The sequence below is a fragment of the Oryzias melastigma genome, linkage group LG6, assembly GCF_002922805.2.
Source record: "Oryzias melastigma strain HK-1 linkage group LG6, ASM292280v2, whole genome shotgun sequence".
NCBI lineage: Eukaryota > Metazoa > Chordata > Actinopteri > Beloniformes > Adrianichthyidae > Oryzias > Oryzias melastigma.
The window spans coordinates 32,946,506-32,963,747 of NC_050517.1; the positions used below are offsets into that span (position 1 = coordinate 32,946,506).

Below are 17,242 nucleotides of genomic sequence, written 5' to 3' on the forward strand. Positions count from 1 at the left end.
GAAGCACAGAACGGATGATCAGATCACCAAGTGATTTGGAAGAACTGGATGTGGCTCTTGTGGATAAGTGAAGACCTCAGAAAACAAGATGAGGCATCGCTGTCATTTCAACAAATAGTGGAAATACCAACGATTGACACGGTCTATTTCTGTTACTTGATACTTTCTTTAATATTGTCTTTATTTTTGGGGTAATGGATAAGAAAATAATGAAAATGGTGTTTCATCTCATTATTTATTAGTGATATCAAAGGGAACTTTGACATATTTCTGTCAAATGTTGACCAAAAACGAGAAGGACTCAAAGAAATAACAATATGTCAAACTTATTGTGAGGAGTGGAGTGTTTAAACAAACTTGTATTTTTTTGTTTTTTCAAGTCAAAGTCTGTCTGCTCTTTTTTAAGTATACAGTTTGTCTAATCAGTTAAATTGATTCAGATTATTATCAATGACCCTCAATTATTTCCTTGACTTTTTAACTGATGAATTTTGATTTAATCATTTTTCAAGTATTTCCACTTCAGACGTTCGACCTTGTGTTCCTAAAAAGGGGCCTTATGAATAAAATGTATTATTCAGTGAAAGTTATTGACAGTAATGCATATATACTTGTCACCTCTGCATACTTTTTTGCAATATTTGCCTAAAGTCAGGTACCCCCCCGCCCACCACCACACTGAACAGGTACTCGTAATTATGAAGCAGAAATGTGTAATGAAAGAGTGACGGTAACTTTCCTGAAGGCTGTTTTGTGGCCCTCAGCCTGGAGATCAGGAGATGAATGTCAGCTTTCACTCTCAGAAAAGAATCAAAGACACGTTTTATGTCCACAGGATGACCTGCCGCAGATGAGGGACACATATGCTGAATGAACTGTCCCATTTTACCAACACCTTTTTTAAAATACTTACCATGATTGGCACTACATTCAATCTTTTGTTACTATGAAAAGCAAAGGCTTAGACGGTTCTTTATATATAGTTGTCAAATTAATCCACACAAAATAATCATTTTCTGAGTCCTCACACATAAATTTAAATCAACATCAACTAGAAAAGTCACATTACCTGCAATAATTTAGTGTGAAGGCTTTTTGCTGAATGTGGTCGCTGAAGATGGTAAAAGCATTTATTTGAATTGCTGAATTAAGTCATGAATGTGTTGAACCTTTTGATACAAAACTTGGATAATTTGCAGAAAATGTACAAAGAATTTGAAAAATTTAATTAAAAAATGGCAACTTTGCTAAAATAGTTCCTTGACTCTAACTGGTTACTAAAATGCTAACTTAACATAGAATTGGCCCAAAAAACCATAGTAGATGTCAAATTAGCCAAAAAAGCTAACGTTACTAAAGTTTTGCTTAACTTAGAATTAGCCCAAAAAAAATTATCAGATGGCAGATTAGCCAAAAACATTAGCATGGTGCTAAAATCTTAGCTAAACTTAAAAATAGCCCAGAAAACCTCAGTAGATGTTAAATTAGCCAAACACATTAGCACGGTGCTAAAATATTAGCTAAGCTCGAAAATAACCCCAAAAACCTCAGTAGATGCAAAATTAGCCAAAAACATTAGCATGGTGCTAAAATCTTAGCTAAACTCAAAAATAGCCCAGAAAACCTCAGTAGCATTAATGTCCTTAACATGCTGAACGCTTTGATACCAAACTTGCATCATTTGCAGAATTACTTGAAAAAAAAAATTCAATATTCAAAATTCAATTCAATTTCAATAATTGTGTAAAATTTAAAAAATTACATGAGTGAAAGTAGAAAAATGAATGTCCTGAACATGCTGTATGTTTTAATAGCACTAAGTGAAAAGTTTCCTATTCATTTTGAAGGGGGTGGAAAAATTGCATAATCTTAAAAAAACGTAAAATGTACAAATAGCAAAAGTACAAGTAGGCGTGTCCTAAAGAAGCTAAATGTTTTGGTACCAATATTGCAGAAAGTGAACAAAACACACAGTTAATTACGACGTAACTGGGACAGACCATCAGAGTAAAACCCTCAAAGATGTCAATCCCGCATCAACACGCCTCCTTCTGCAGCGGATTTCTGCCGAGCGAAGAGGCTGACCGGGTCTTTGTGGACTGGATCTTCCTGGATTCTCTGCTAGACGGGAGAGTTAAAGCTCAGCCTGCCCACAGGCAGCTCCTTTAGAAAGACAGCCATTACCACAGCCCAACAACGCTCAGCTTAGCGCCAAATGAAAGTCAAGCAGGAAGTATTTATCTTCACAAGATAAAATAAGATAACGATGTTGAAGGCAGCTTCTGTTTTACTGGTTATGGTCCACTGAAGGGAGAAATGTGTGTTTCTGACATCCAGTGGACCAGAGAACTGCTTAGAGTGACATGACCCATGGAAAACGGTTTACTTCTGGCTCCAACCAAATACAGTGGAATCTGTCTCCAGTTTTTCACTAAACGTTGAAGCAAAACATTGATAGAAAGCTGTGAGTCAGTCTAAGTCATCGTTTCTATGGCGACACTCTCACCAACACGGAGTGAGCTTGTTGTAAGGCCACACCCCTACCAGTTAAAACCGGGTTACTAAATCTGTCAAATATTTTGAACATTTTACATGTGGGGCAGCAAACTCCGCCCACTTTTATTAAGGGATCTGATTGGTCAGTTTAAAAAAGTATCGCAGCAGGAAGGACCAATAGAATGACTAGTAATAGCTGTTTATGTTCTCTTTAGAATTCTATGTGATTTTGGCGTCTTTGAGCCACTTCCTGTGGCCAGGGGGAGGGGTCACTCAGTCCAGTTTTCATGTACAGTCGTGGTTTCTGAACAGACCTCCAGGATCAGGTGAACTCATGACTCAAAGCTTAAAATGATAATCTTCTGTTTTTAAGGACTCACTTTGGTAAAAATTCTGTTTTTAAAATGATCTTGTGGCATTTTCTGATGATGGAGTACACATGTAGAGAAAATTAAACTTAAAACTGCATTTCTGAGTATTTTATTGAAATTGTTATAAATCAGAAGGATTCAGTACTTAAACTGTTATAATAAAAAACAATTCAATTAGGAGCAAATTCAATTAAGAAACGGTTTAAATATAAGACGATTCAATTAAGAAAAAAATCATTTTAGAAATAATTCAATAATGAACAATTCAGATAAGAACCGATTCAATAAACGATTTTATTATAAAACGATTCAATAATGAAACAGTTCAATTAAGAAATGATTCAATTACAGAACTTTTCGATTGTGAAACAATTATTAATGCAAATATTCATTCTTTAGAAATTTTTCTCTTCTCTTCTACCTATTCTTGTTTTAAATTCTTTTTTTTTACTTTCTATTATTTTATTTTAATGCTCACACCTTTACTTTTTCTTCTGATTGTTTCTTTAAAGTTTTATGTAAAGTATTTTGAATTGTCTTTGTACATGATGCGTATGAATTCATTATTTTCCCCCACTGTTAATCTGTGATGTAGAACCTACGCTGGGCGGGGCTACGAGCTTCCTGCTTAGTGCTCTCGGTAACGAGGAGGAGGGCGGGGCTGCTCTATGATATTAGCCCCTCCTCCAACTCAGAAGTGAATTTCTAATAAACTCCTGCTACTTTGCAATAAGAAAGCAACTTTTTTTTGCCCCAAAACAGCATAATCCTAATTAAAAAACCTCGGGAGCGCTTTGAAAGCAGATCAATAGATGATCAGAGTAGAACTTTAAGAATGAAATGACTGCAGTTAGTGGAACAATTATTGACTGAAAGTTTAGAGTGTGATTTCCCCGTCAGAATCTGTCTGAGAAGCGTCAGACTGCAGCTTCCTCAGACCCTCTGCAGTCACAAACCTCCCTGCCGCACCGTGACCCTCACTTTCATCTTTTTTGTCCGTTTTATTTTGCTGATCTCATCTGTGACCTCCCCCGCTCCCTTGATGGGCTAAAATTGCTGAACATGTATAGTCAAAGCAAACAGTGATGGGGCTTAATAAAGACGCGGGGAGCGGGGAGGCGGAGCTCCGGTCCTCGCAGCAGCTGCTGCATTGGCTCCCGGCGCAGCAGCGGGAGGGGCTGAGGGAGAGAGAGAGGGAGAGAGACGGTCAGAGGAGGAGGTGGGCTCTCGTTGGGAGATAGGGAATGCCCGTTAGTTGCGTCTGCCGATAATAGCACATCAGCCAGTCGCTGCTACGGCGGGAGCAGAGGCGGAGCAGACGACTGATCCGCTCAGCGGCTCACTGGAGAGGACGGGATCACACAGAGAGAGGCAGACGGAGCATCAGCACGTGTAGAGGAAGAGGAGGACCACTGAGGAAGCAGAGGGGAGAGGAAAGTTCTCCCACTGGAGCAGCGAGTCGGGAGGAGAGTGGCAGTCCTGTCAGAAGGGAAGAGCAATGCTCCTGACAGGACGCTCCAACACAACTTACTTGAGGATTACTCCTGCAGAGCTGCAGCACTGAGCGGCGCCTGTGCAAATCACAAAGTTGGATGTAGCTCTGCATCCCTGCGCCTTCCCTTTTTTTTTTTTTTTTTTTTTGTTGCTTTGAAGTAAAGATTCTGGAGACAACTCTTTCTGTCCTGTCACCTCCGAGACTATGTTAGAGTGTGCGTCCGAGAGCCGCTCATCATCAGCTGCAGCCCTAGAGTATGGAGAAGTCCAGCAGTGAGGAGTCAGCCATTCACCGTAGTCCCTCCGTAGACAGCCGCGACTCCGACTTTCCTCAAGCCTCCACATCTGGCCGGCCGTTTGGCGGCCGAGGCTTCACTGCCGGCGCTTTCTACGGCTCCACGGGGCCGCGCAAAAACGCACAACAGGGACAGAGCGGAGCGGCGGCGGCGGCTGACGCCGGCACGGCAGACAAGACCAACAAGTACAGCTCGCCCAAAGGCAGCAAATACGTGGTCTTTTACCTGGATCTATCCTTTGTGTTCCTTCTAGAATTCAAGAAGTGCAACATGGCGAGAGGCTGTCTGTGCTGCCTGAAGTATTTGATGTTTGTCTTCAACCTCATCTTCTGGGTAAGTGTGTCCTCATCTTCTAGCAGCTTCAAGGTTTCGCTGGTTCTGACTTTTTCTTTGTGACATTATGCTGGCTGCGATGCAATCACGCATTTGTAATTACATCATGATGCTTGGTGCTATTCCTGGACGCCTCCATTGAGTCTTTGCACCGGTCCTTTGTATCGTGTGAGCCGGTTGGTAGGTGGGTGGGTGGGCTCAGTTGGGTCACCCATTTATCTGACTGTATCGGTGACGGTGAAGATGGTCAACAAGGCAGACTTAAGATGCATGCCTTGGTTCGTAGCGTTGGGCTCGTCTTTGCTCATGGAACATTCTTGGACATAAAAAGGTCTTTTGTCATGAAATTAGGAAACTATAAACGGCGAACGACTGGAATTACCTTGTTAATGAAGTGATGACATTAGTGAGTCAAATTGACTGTGGGAGTCTGCCTATGCGAAGGCATTTATGGGAAAAGTGGGCATCCCTCGAATGTTTACAGAATGGATTAGAAGGCTTATGGTTTATGAGGGTAAGTCTTTTGTGCCGATGCAGTGAAGCGTGAAGCTTAAAAACATCCTCAGACCGGGGACTCCATCCAGCCGGGCCCGACGCGTCCCTGGGCCAGAGCTTTGGGAACTGGGGCACAGTGGTGGCATTACCCGAGCCCAGCTGTGCACAGGGCGCCTTCTTTAAGCACACACTGTGAAAATCTCTCCCACTGCCCAGGCTGCATCTGAAAACAGTGAGTGGGCTGCATTTCTGACTGAAGCTGTGTACACTTTTGCAGCTGGAGGGCATTGTTTTCAGCTCATACTCATCTCATCTTCCCAGACAGAGAAGCTGATGAGCACAAGCACACGCAGGGCTCACAGGCTCTTCTCTCCCCTTAAATAAAGTCTGTGTTTATTTAAGGATGGGAAAGGTCACGAAGCCTCAGCTCGCCGTGGATTCATTACGGCCGGCGCTGATCTAACTCAGGTGTTTGAAATTATTCTTAAGCAGTTAAATGCTTCAGCAGCAACAACATTACTGTCTGTGGTCTCAAGAGTTATGGTGTTAGTTCAATGTCACCGTGTTGGTTCAGTACTGAGATTAAATACTTGTATTTACTCTAGTTTGCAGGTTATGTGTGACACTGACATAAATAAAGACTGGTGTTAGGAACTCATGTAAAGATTTATTTGTGTTACAGACTAATATAAAGGAAATAAGTCCATAATGTCTGGTGCTTTGACTCTGGGCCAATGACGTCTTGTTACCTTTGACTCACTAAAGACCAAAGTATTTGTAAAATGTGAGTTCTTTTTTTATTCGAAAGTAAGACGCCTCAATCTTTGAGGCTCCGCCTTTCGCTGCTTATGGGTGCCGCCAATTTCCTGACGTCTTCCCAGAGCCGACCTTGGCATCGTGTCTCGAAAGCAAACAACATTCGAACTTTTGCAAAGATTAAAGAACGTACCATATATCTGCCTTTAATGCTTGATGAAAGGAGAAGCTAGCAGCTGAAGGATGCTAGCTGAGCGGAAAAGATAGTGAATGAGAAACGCAAGCGGAGCAGAGAAGATAGAAGCTGAACAATGCTGGCCGAGCACAGAAGCTTCCATCCATCCATCCATCTTCCTCCGCTTCATCCGGGACCGGGTCGCGGGGGCAGCAGTCTAAGCAATGATGCCCAGACTTCCCTCTCCCCGGCCACTTCCTCCAGCTCCTCTGGGGGGACTCCGAGGCGTTCCCAGGCCAGCCGAGAAACATAGTCTCTCCAGCGTGTCCTGGGTCTTCCCCGTGGCCTCCGCCCAGTGGGACATGCCCGGAACACCTCACCAGGGAGGCGTCCAGGAGGCATCCGGACTAGATGCCCAAGCCACCTCAACTGGCTTCTCTCGATGCGGAGGAGAAGCGGCTCTACTCCGAGCTCTCTCCGGTCCAGAGAAGCAGGTGAAGGCATGATGGGTAATGGCGTAGAGTGATGTAAGAACACAGAGTACCTAGTGAGGTAGATCTTCTGTTTTCCAAAGAATTACATCAAAGCTTTCTTTTCTTCTGGTTTTAATCTTAAATATTTTTATCATTAAATGAAAATGTATATTTTGTAAATATGAGCGAGGCGCCACAAGAACGTTACCTTGACCGGCGATGGATCAGAGGAGTGTCTAAGTGCACGTGGGTCACTTTTTAGTGGAGGTTACAAAGTCATTAATGCCTCCTGAGCCGGTCTCGGGGGATTTGTGTGGAGGCTTTTACTTCTCCAGCTCTGTCCAGGCTCGGTTTGCGCTTAAACCACTTCAGCGGTGAAACCCCCTTTTGCTAATAACTGCCCACCACAAACCGTTGATAAGGAAATAGAAAAGGGGCTTTGGGTTTATGTAGCTTGACGTGAGCGGCAGGTCTGATTTATGCAGAGAAGAACCGTCGTTTCTCCGCTGATGATCGCATGATGACTTCCTGCCGCGCTCCTTCATTCCCACAGATTAAGGCTGGTTTGCTGCCGTTGGAATGACGGTGTAACCAGTATCCCATGGGAAGAGAGGGAGGTAATGTGGCTGCTCGATCCATCAGCATGGGGCAGCTTTTGAGCTCAGCGGGGGGGCTTGATAGTCGTTGAGGGTAAAAAGCCGGTTTACCTGTCACTCAGGGAGGGTGTTGGGAGAGGTTTGCTGTGTTTCGACCCTCCTGGGACATCAGGAATCACCTGGCCGCTCCGGACTCCTCATTCCAAGACAAAAAAAGGAAGGGGTGCGCGGCAGGAAAGCGGACACCGCTCCTTCAAGGCTCTCCTCTTTCTGACTGTGCACACATGCACCGTGCACACACCAGGCTTCCTTGGAAGTGCGTTCCCACCAACACATCACCCCCCCCTCCCCCCGCCTGCTGCTTGAGTTGGTAACATGAAGCAGGAGGTAAACAGAGGCCGGCACTCCAGGCATCCCCATACATGCGATCATCCTTGGCCCCCCTCACAGTTGTTCCTGACCATCTGGCTTCTCTTTCTTATTGGGGATTAGGAGAGTCTGTGCTGTGGGGGGGGCAGATTAGGGCAGTATTGGGTTATGCAGTCAAAGATTGAGAGCAGTTCTCCGTGGCGGAGCCGCCTGATGGACGGATGCGAGGCCGATCAGTCGGCCTTCAGAGCTCCGTGGTTCCTGGTGTTCTTGCTGGGAGCAAGGATTCCGTCTCATTGTGTTGCATATTCTGCGCTCTCTCTGCATCTCAGTATTCAGTCGGCTCCTCGCTGCTGCAGACGTTTTTCCAGAGGTCGTGAATACTTTTGAAGAGTAAGAAGATTTGAAAAAGCTCCTCACAATTACTCTCCTAACTCACGAGCTGCATCCTTTCTGTTGTCAGAGGAGGCTTTGCAGCGAGTCCTGAGGCATCGTCACTGCAAATCCAAAAGAGATTTTTATTTAATATTCATAACTAAAATGAAGTTATCTGCACTATTATCCCACACAAAAGAACCGTTGTTTCCGACCAAACGGGGTTATAGATTCTCTCCGCTTTAACTTTTGGTTAAAGATGAGCTGCAGTTTCGATTGAATTATCACATTCCTCAAGCTTTGAGAGCCATCGACAAACTCGACGTGGTTGGTAAGAATTAGGCAAGAAATCATCCGAATGTTTGACTTTGTCGACTTTCTTCAAAAAAGCAAATCCAGTCCTTTGCTCTGATTTTAGGCTTGGGCACCCTGGGGTTCAGTTTAAAGTGTTGAAACAACAGCCTGTTTTTTATTTTTTATCCTCTGTCAATCACATGAAAGCTCAGTCACCTTAAACGGCTCCGGAGAGTCTGCCTTTATTCTTCTGAAAACCAAAGATGTTGCAACTTTGCCGGCAAAAGGAATACTTTTTTGTTCCTACATGAACTAAGATGGAAACATGTGAAACTTTAAAGTCCCCCATAACTAATTTTTAATTAAAAAAAACATTCCCAGTAGTGTTTTAATTATCATTATGACGTTTTTATTCACATTAGGGGTGTGCCAAAATATCGATATTGCGATATTTAGCCCTGCGATTGATTATCGATTGATTCTCACCAAGTATCGATCTTTTCTAAAACGTTATTTTTGCTATCCTTTGGAGAGATGTTCCTTTGGAGGTAGATAGGGGGCACCAATGTTCCTGACAGCTACTGTATTTATTCAATTTTTCTTCAATTTTGCACTAAGTAGTGGCTCTGCTGTTCATGTTTACTATTATTAACACTGAATTTTACAGGTAATTCCAGTTCAACTGGAGTCAATGCTTGTCAAAGACATATTATTTATGATCTGCACTAAAGTGTCTATTATTTATTGCACAAAATAAGACACAAGTTGTGTGTTATGATTGTGTTCAAGCTAAAAAATAAATGGGAATATATTATCCCCAAAAATATGTGTTCTTCTATATGATGTGATATTAGAGACGATTCTACCCTGTATCGCGATGTCTTTGATATCGTAAGACATGTATCGCATCGTATTGTGAGGTACCCATTGAATTCCAGCCCTACTGCACAGTGCAGTGACTCCGCCCTCTTTTTCTGGGTTATCGAGCCAGTTTTGACATCAATCATCATTATGCAAATGAAAAAGGACATGCATAATTGATGGGAAACAGGGAAGCAGTGCTTTAAAACCTGAGACAAAAAGGTCAGGCCCCCAATCAGGAGAGAAATTCTCGTGGTGGGAGGCGGGATGTTTACATGCCGTCTGAAATTCAGCACCAACACTTGACTTTATCAGTTCGAAACAAATAAGATTGTTGTTTAAAGGTGTCGTACTTGCTGAAGGACGTGTTGTTTCAGTGCTTTCGAGGGGAAAAGTGTCGGATTTGTCGTGGCTCTCATTCCAAACGGTGGACCGGAGCTGTGCTCGGGGTCTTACCTTCCCTGCTGGAGCTCCACCACGCCGCCGCATCCAGGAGCAAAGTGCTCCTCTGCTTCAGCTGTTCCAACGCCTGCAGCCCTCAGAGTGAAGCAGAGCATTTTCATATCCCAGCGGATCTGCAACACGAGCTAATGAGCTCGGGGGCTCCACACAGCATGGCCACAAAATCGAAGCAGACGGAGAGGGATGTGTGAATTAGAGCCGTCTCCCAAATGACTCGCCGGACAAAAGGAAGCATATGGAGAAATTTACCAGGCAGGTCAGTCAGTCTATATAAATGCTAAGTGATCTATAAGGGAGCACTAATTAGAAGGCTTGATTAAACTTTATACTGTAACGGTCTGAATCCGAAAAACAAGGTAAAGCATTCGAGTTAAGGAACACGTTCGGTTAAATTTTATTTATCTAGCCCAATATCACAATCCAATCGTCTCATTGGGCTTCATGACGGTAATTGTACAGAAGCAGAAAGTCACTCATAAAATATAAACAATAGCTGATTGCTAAACTAAACAGACTAAATTAAACTGGGTATCCGTACCCTTAGACCACATGAGTCAAAGTCAAGGCCGGGGGCCGGATCCGGCCCTCGGGGTAATTCTATCCGGCCCTCCAGATCGTTATCATTTCTAACTTGTATAATTTTGACAAAATATATTTTTATGGAGGGTAAAATATTAAAAGTGATTTAATGTTTAAATGGAATAATATTCATGTCTATTTTGCTATTATTCATAGTTATGTTAAAAAGTTAGTTTTAAAGTTTTAAAAATAGCATTCTGCTAACTTTTTGGACTATTTTGGCAGGACCTTTTAGGCTGTTTTGGAGTTTAGCTCATATTTCAGCTACATGCTAACTGTTTTGGCTAATCAAGTTTTGTTTTTTTTATGGCTAATTTGGCATTTAGCAAATATTTGAGCTGACTATCAGCTTCAGTGTTTTTAGCTCTCAATTTTAGCATCTTCAGCAGCCAAATTCAGCTTACAGCATTCACACCAGCATTATTGCATTTAATGCTATACATCTAGTTTATAATGATGTTAAAAAGTTACAGTTTTAAAGTTTTAAAAATAGCATTCTAGTTTAAGAGTGTTCAATAAATGTTTATCCTGTTTGGCCCACGACCTAAGGTGTGTTTTGGATTTTGGCCCCTTGTGCGATTGAGTTTGACACTCCTGCTTTAGATCCTCCTTCCTGGTAAGGAAAAACTCCCAAAAAAGCGGATTCAGGAAAAAAAGAAGAAACATTAGGGATGAAGGAGAGATTCTCCCCCAGGACGGACAGGAGATTTACCAGGACTGTTAAAGAAGAATTAGCTCATCTAACTCTACAACTACGTATTTGAATAGAGTTCAGCCAGATAGGACTGGAGGACAGCTGGGGGTGAGATCCACGGGCAAGAAGAGCCAGAGGCGAGGTCCACGGCCAAGAACAGGAGCATGGACGATCCACCAGGAATCTAGAATCTCCTGCTTCCCTGGAGGGGAGTGGGAAAGAGGAACAACACGTGAATCACACTGTACCAAACAGAAGCACAGAAAACCAAATATAATAAAGAATAGAGGAGAGATGAAGTAAATGAGAATAGAGAACGGAACCTCAGAGCTGATGTGGATAATAATGATGATAAATGTTCTAAGCAGAGAAAGGACGATTGCTAAAGATTCAATCTAAAGATCAGATGTACAGTGATTCATTCATTGCTATATCGTGGTTTTCCTTCCTCAGTCTTTGCCTGGTTTTTTGTGTTCTGCATCCCGATTGGCTGTAAATCATTGTCAATCAACCTCCTGTGCAACACAGAATGCATTTAGTTTGGACAAATCTTCAATTGGTAGCAGATCTTTGGTTTCATTCTGGAATTCTGGGCTTATTGTGTGAGAAAAAAAGAGTGAAAATCTTCATGTCTGTCTGAGAAAAGAGTATAAAGTGAGGAGTTTTACAGCCTTGAAACATTTCTAATCATTGTAAAAAGTAAAGCTGTCACAGATTTGTCCATAGCCCATTAGTTCTTGGACATAATTTCTGCGATACACGAGAGACCACTGTATCTTAAATTCATAATCAATTCCTTCATGTTTTATCCCTCCGGTTGCAGACATTGACTGTATGTGAGAACTGGTTCACTTACGAGTCTAACCAAATGAAATCAAAGCTAGCAACATTTTTTTGGAATATGGACGCCACATTGTTGGATCCAGATATAAAAAATACATCGAAAAAATGAGGATTATCAAGAAAAAGTATCAGATCAAGAGTGATTATTGTAATCAATAGGATGACCGAGCTGTTTATTTCTCTATAGAAGTCTTGGGGATTTTGGCTTCTTGGAGCCACTTCCTGTTTGGAACGCAGAGGGGGAGGGGTCTCATTTACAGTTAATGAATGCTGAATTTGCTGGATATTATCCCAGTGGACTTCAGATGAATGCAGGCTTTAGCCTGGACCAGTCAGAAATAAGTCTGACGTTGTGTAAATGAGTTTGTTAAACTCAGAAGGTCGTCTCATTACAGTCCACAAGAGCAAGCTAAGAAATACTTTACAATGTGTATTAAAGTTAAAAAATATTAGATATGTATATCAAAAAAGACAACTGCAGTATCATTTATAAACCACAGATATGAAGTTATGAACAAGGTTATGATGGTTAAAAGTATAAAATCAACCAAGAGTCTTTTATGTACAAGCGATGCCAACAAAAAGACGTCCAGTTGTAAGCTTGCTTCTTCCAAGATAAATACCTGAATACCAAATGCCATTCATTATTATTTGTAGCTTTAAATGCCATTTCAATAAGAAGTATCTAGATTTTAAAAGAATTGGGATGTATCGTATTGCCGAAAAGTATCGATTTGTGTACCATGTATTGAGATGCGTATTGAATCATGTGACAGGAAAGATACACACCCCTACATTAAAAAGGAAGCATTTTCGTGTTGCTTCTAAAATCTTGACTGGGAAGAGTTTTGTGGCTCTTTCTCTCCTCTTTTCTTCCCAAAGCTCTGATAAAGCTTCTCCAAATTCTTGAAAGCGTCTCAGCAGCTGCCTGTGGCCTCAGCCTGTGATGCTGACTCGTAGTAACAGGTTAGCAGCTCCCTCGCACTGCAGAGACCAGCGACAGCTCTGCAGTTCAGAACAGAGACCGTCCTTTTCATTTCCCGCTTCGCACTTAACCGAAATGTCCCGGCCTGCAGATGCAGAGGATGATATAGAAGCTATAGGGACCCGGCCGCGTTCGGCCTTTCAGCTCTCGGTGTGATGGGAGCGGTCAGAGAGCCGAGGGGGGAAATAAAGAGTCCCATTAGTCTCACAGCATCTTTTGGAATGAGCATTTGCCAAATTGTGCTCCTCGGGCAATAAAACGGGAAATATGTGAGTTATTTCACCAATAATGAGTTTATATATAAACTGAACTGTAATGGAGATAATTTTATGATGGTTATAGATCTGGGTTGATAAAATGAATCGATTTGAATCAACTTAAGCTTAATAGATCAATAAATGATTCATAAAAGTATGCATCGATTTAGCACATAAAGCTAAAGTCTGCTAGCTTGACGTATCATTGCTCACGTATAATGGAATTTCCTGACTAAATGAACGTCTTTATATGAATTTTCTAAACTCTTTTAAATAAACATTTTTTAAAGTAACCATTTTTTTTGTCAAAAACACAGTTTTTTGCTCATTTAAGAAAAAATATTTTTGCTGCATGTAAGTTATTAAATAATATTAGTCAACATCATTTTGGTTTTAAAAACTATTACACAGCCAAATGTGGACCGTCCATCTCATTACAGAAAATCAATTTAGCAAAATCTGATTTGGATTTCCTGTGTAACAAACAAGAAAACAGAAATCAACAAATATACGACCAATGATGAAGTTTGTTTGCAAGGCAATACATTTTAAATATTTACGAATCAATGAAAATAAATAAATTCACCATCCATATATTGCTGTATATTTCAAAATATGAACAAGATAAAAACTTTAAATCCTTGTGGATCTTTTCATTAAAAACACAAAGATTCACAGTTTTAGTCAAATATAGAATTTCAAATTAATGCATAGAGCGCATTAAAAATGTTTACCTTAAAACATACCAACAATTTTGATATAAAATTAAAAGAGCGTGACATTTTCAGGAAATCCCATCTAGATCTAGAATGACAGAAAGTTGTGTTTTAAGTTGATGGAACCAATTAATCGATTTAAGCTTAATAGATCAATAATCAATCCATGAAAGTAGGGCTCATTTCAACACATAAAGCTAAAGTCTGCTAGCTTGATGTTTTTTAATGCAATTCCCCATAGGACGGCTAATGCTAACGCTCAGTCGACCTAAACATACATTGCTGACTAAATGAACATCTTTATTTGAATTTTCCAAACTCTTTTAAGGAAATATATTTTTTAAAGTAACCATTTGTGGTCTAAAACACAGTTATTTTGCAAATTTTCTTCTTCTTCTGGATTAAGGCGTAATGCTATAGCGTGATCGCCACCTAGTGGCCAAACTGAAACGCCCTCCAGGAGAAGGAGAATAATTGTTGAAGCTTCTCTGTTTTAGAATCCATGTTTAATAATCTCATTATAATTTTACTAATAAATGTTACAGTATGTGAACTGTATCAAATTAATATAAAACATATATAGATTATTAATGTAAACAAATTTGTTTTAAATGTGTAAACCTAAAATTGAATTGAATTGAATTGAATTGAATTGAATTGAGAGGATCAAAAGAATTGATAAAAATCCAGAATCAAATCAAATTGTTTCTGGAAATTATCATTGATACTCAGCCCTAATAGGTTATGTATTTTTATTGATGATAAACGGGTTTGAAAACATTCCAGTCTATGAATGTCATGTGAAGAAGCAGACATTCTCCACATTCAGTTTGATTTATTTGTTCAGGAAGAGACTGATGTCCTGAATCTTAACCCGCCATGGTTTTTATGATGGTTATTTTATGGACTTCCTGGATTCAGCGTGGCAGTGAGACACAGTGAGCCTGTGATTCATACAGACCCTCGTGCTGCTTCAGTTGCTCTCTGGGACAGATGCCCCCTAATATGCATTATATCTTAATAATGCTTTGCTGGCTTTTCCCAGTAATGCAGAAAATTCTGCTTCATCTCATCGTATCCGGCTTGCAGAACGATTCTGCTGATGTTTATGTGATGTTATTGCAGCATCATCTGGGCTCCTCGGAACACATTATTCAAATGAAAATTGTTTTCAGACGGTGTCTTTGTCCATATGCTGCTGCTTGAAAGTGCGGCGCTCTGCATCCTCACCTTTTGTTTCAGCAGCAGGACGACCTGTCAGCGCAGAGCTGCAGCGCAGGAGGGCATTAATCTACACGACGGCTTTCTAGGTCAACTTCCCCGCTTTTCCCTGTGGCTTTAGGCAGATTTCTGTGAAATCGATGTTTTCCAGTCATTTCCTTTATGAAGAATTTCTGCAGCTCCTAATTGTTTGGCTTCCTCAGAGCTTTTCAATATCATCTCTTGTCTACGTTTAATTAATTGCAGAGTCAGCTTAGAACTATATTTGTTCATGTTTGATGCATAAGATTAGATTTTCCAGGTGAAAAAAGATTTTCCGGGGAATTCAATCGCTCTGATCAGAATCTTAAACTCTGATCTGATTTTGTTTCGCATAATTCAAAGGGATTGTTTGCTATAAAAGCGCCGTGGCCGATGGGGCGCTACAGTACTCGGCTTTACTACTGTTCCCTCCATAAATCTCTTCAAACAAAGCCCAGAGGTCTTGATTTTCCCTCCCTTCTGTCTCAAATAGGGGTGTGCCAACATATCGATACTGCGATATATCGCGATATTTAGTCCTGCAATTGATTCTCGATGGGTTCTCACCAAGTATTGATTTTTTATTTTTGTTTGTTAATGCTGAATTTTACAAGTAATTCCAATTTATTTGGTGTTGTCAAAGATAGTTGTACGGATTTGTACAAAAGTGTCTATTATTTGTTGCACAAAATAAGACACAAGTTGTTTATTATGACTGTGTTCAAGCTAAAAATTAAATGGGGATATATTTTCCCCATAAATATGTTTTCTTCTTATTAGTACGGGTGTAAAGGATCACAAAACTAACGGTTCAGATCATGTCATGGTTTAGGGTCACAGTTCGGTAAAAAGTGAAAAAAAGAAGATAAAAGCCTAAACTGACTTTTTTGAAAAACTTTAAAACATTTACTTGAGAAAACAGATATTAAATACTTTAACGCATAAATATACACTCACACATCTTTGAACTGTGAACTTTGGCTGCCACATAAGATTATTTTAATAATCATTTAATCAGGTCATGCTCAAAGTGAGTGTAAATAACACATCTTAACTATCATTAGCTTTAAACTAACTAACAATAAAGACATGAAGACGATTTAATGACTCCTGCAGCTTCTGTCTTTCATTAGTTTCTGATATTAAAACAAGATTAAATCAAACGAGGTCAGCATCTGAAACAAGGAGCTGTTTTTCACAACAGATGAAGGTTTGGTCTGACTGACTCAAATATAACAAAAGTGCATTTTTTGGTGTTGAAAACTCACAACTTTGTTCAACTTTACCACATTCTGACTCCATATAATAAAAAGAAACGACTAATCGACGATTAAATTAGTCGTTGATAATTTTAATAGTCAGTTAGTCGTCGATTAGTCGACTAATTGTGGCAATCCTACTTTGAACATAAACAAACGTGTAAAAACATGTAGATTCTGGTTACATTGACATTACATTATGCTTCAAATGCAAATTTCCCTTGCCAGCCAGTTTTTGACGAAAGCTCCTCCCACATGCAGTGGGAGCTTGGGGTTTTGGTTACACATCAAGAACCAACTTTGACGCATGTTAAAACAACACGGCATACAGTACATGGATTTGACGCCAATTACATTCGGTGTGGACAGACAATTGGGTTTGATAATGTGCGCGGAAGGAAGAGGGGGGTAATCCACGGTACACGTTTGGCCCGAAGCGTGGCTACTCAGCCAGCAAGAGCAGGTGGGGCTCATTTGATTTAAAAGTGGTAAGAAAATGTGGCCCCGAATGGGTTTGTCCACAGTTTCCGTGGTGGCGCCACGTTTGTTTGCCCACATTAGAATAAGTGATCACTCAGTGGGTTGGCTTGCTGCGCTAGTCAGCCGCCTGGTGGACAATGGAGTTCGCTAGATCGCTATAGCAGAGCTCCCTAGCTCGAAACATCAGAGCTTGCTAGCTTGATACACTGCAGCTCGCTAAAAGGAGTTCGCTGACTTGCTACACTGGAGTTCCTTACAGCAGATTTCGTTAGTTAGCTACATCAGAGCTCACTAGCTTGATACAGTGGAGCTAGCTAGCTCGAAAGATCAGAGCTCGCTAG

The 17,242-nt window shown here is 40.9% G+C and overlaps 1 protein-coding gene across 6 annotated transcripts in view; it reads left to right on the top strand.

The window, feature by feature from the left end:
• Window positions 1–17,242, top strand: part of tspan9a (tetraspanin 9a) — a 337,382-nt gene that overhangs the window by 199,092 nt on the left and 121,048 nt on the right. For 4 of the 6 annotated variants that reach the window (XM_024281296.2, XM_036212565.1, XM_036212564.1 and 1 more), the window contains one exon: window positions 4,911–4,990. In XM_024281296.2, the coding sequence (XP_024137064.1) occupies window positions 4,928–4,990 (63 nt within the window). In that variant the 5' untranslated portion in view covers window positions 4,911–4,927. Of the gene's footprint in view, window positions 1–2,761; window positions 2,823–3,731; window positions 4,991–17,242 lie in introns of those variants that run through there. The other 2 variants (XM_024281298.2, XM_024281294.2) reach the window with 2 other exon arrangements.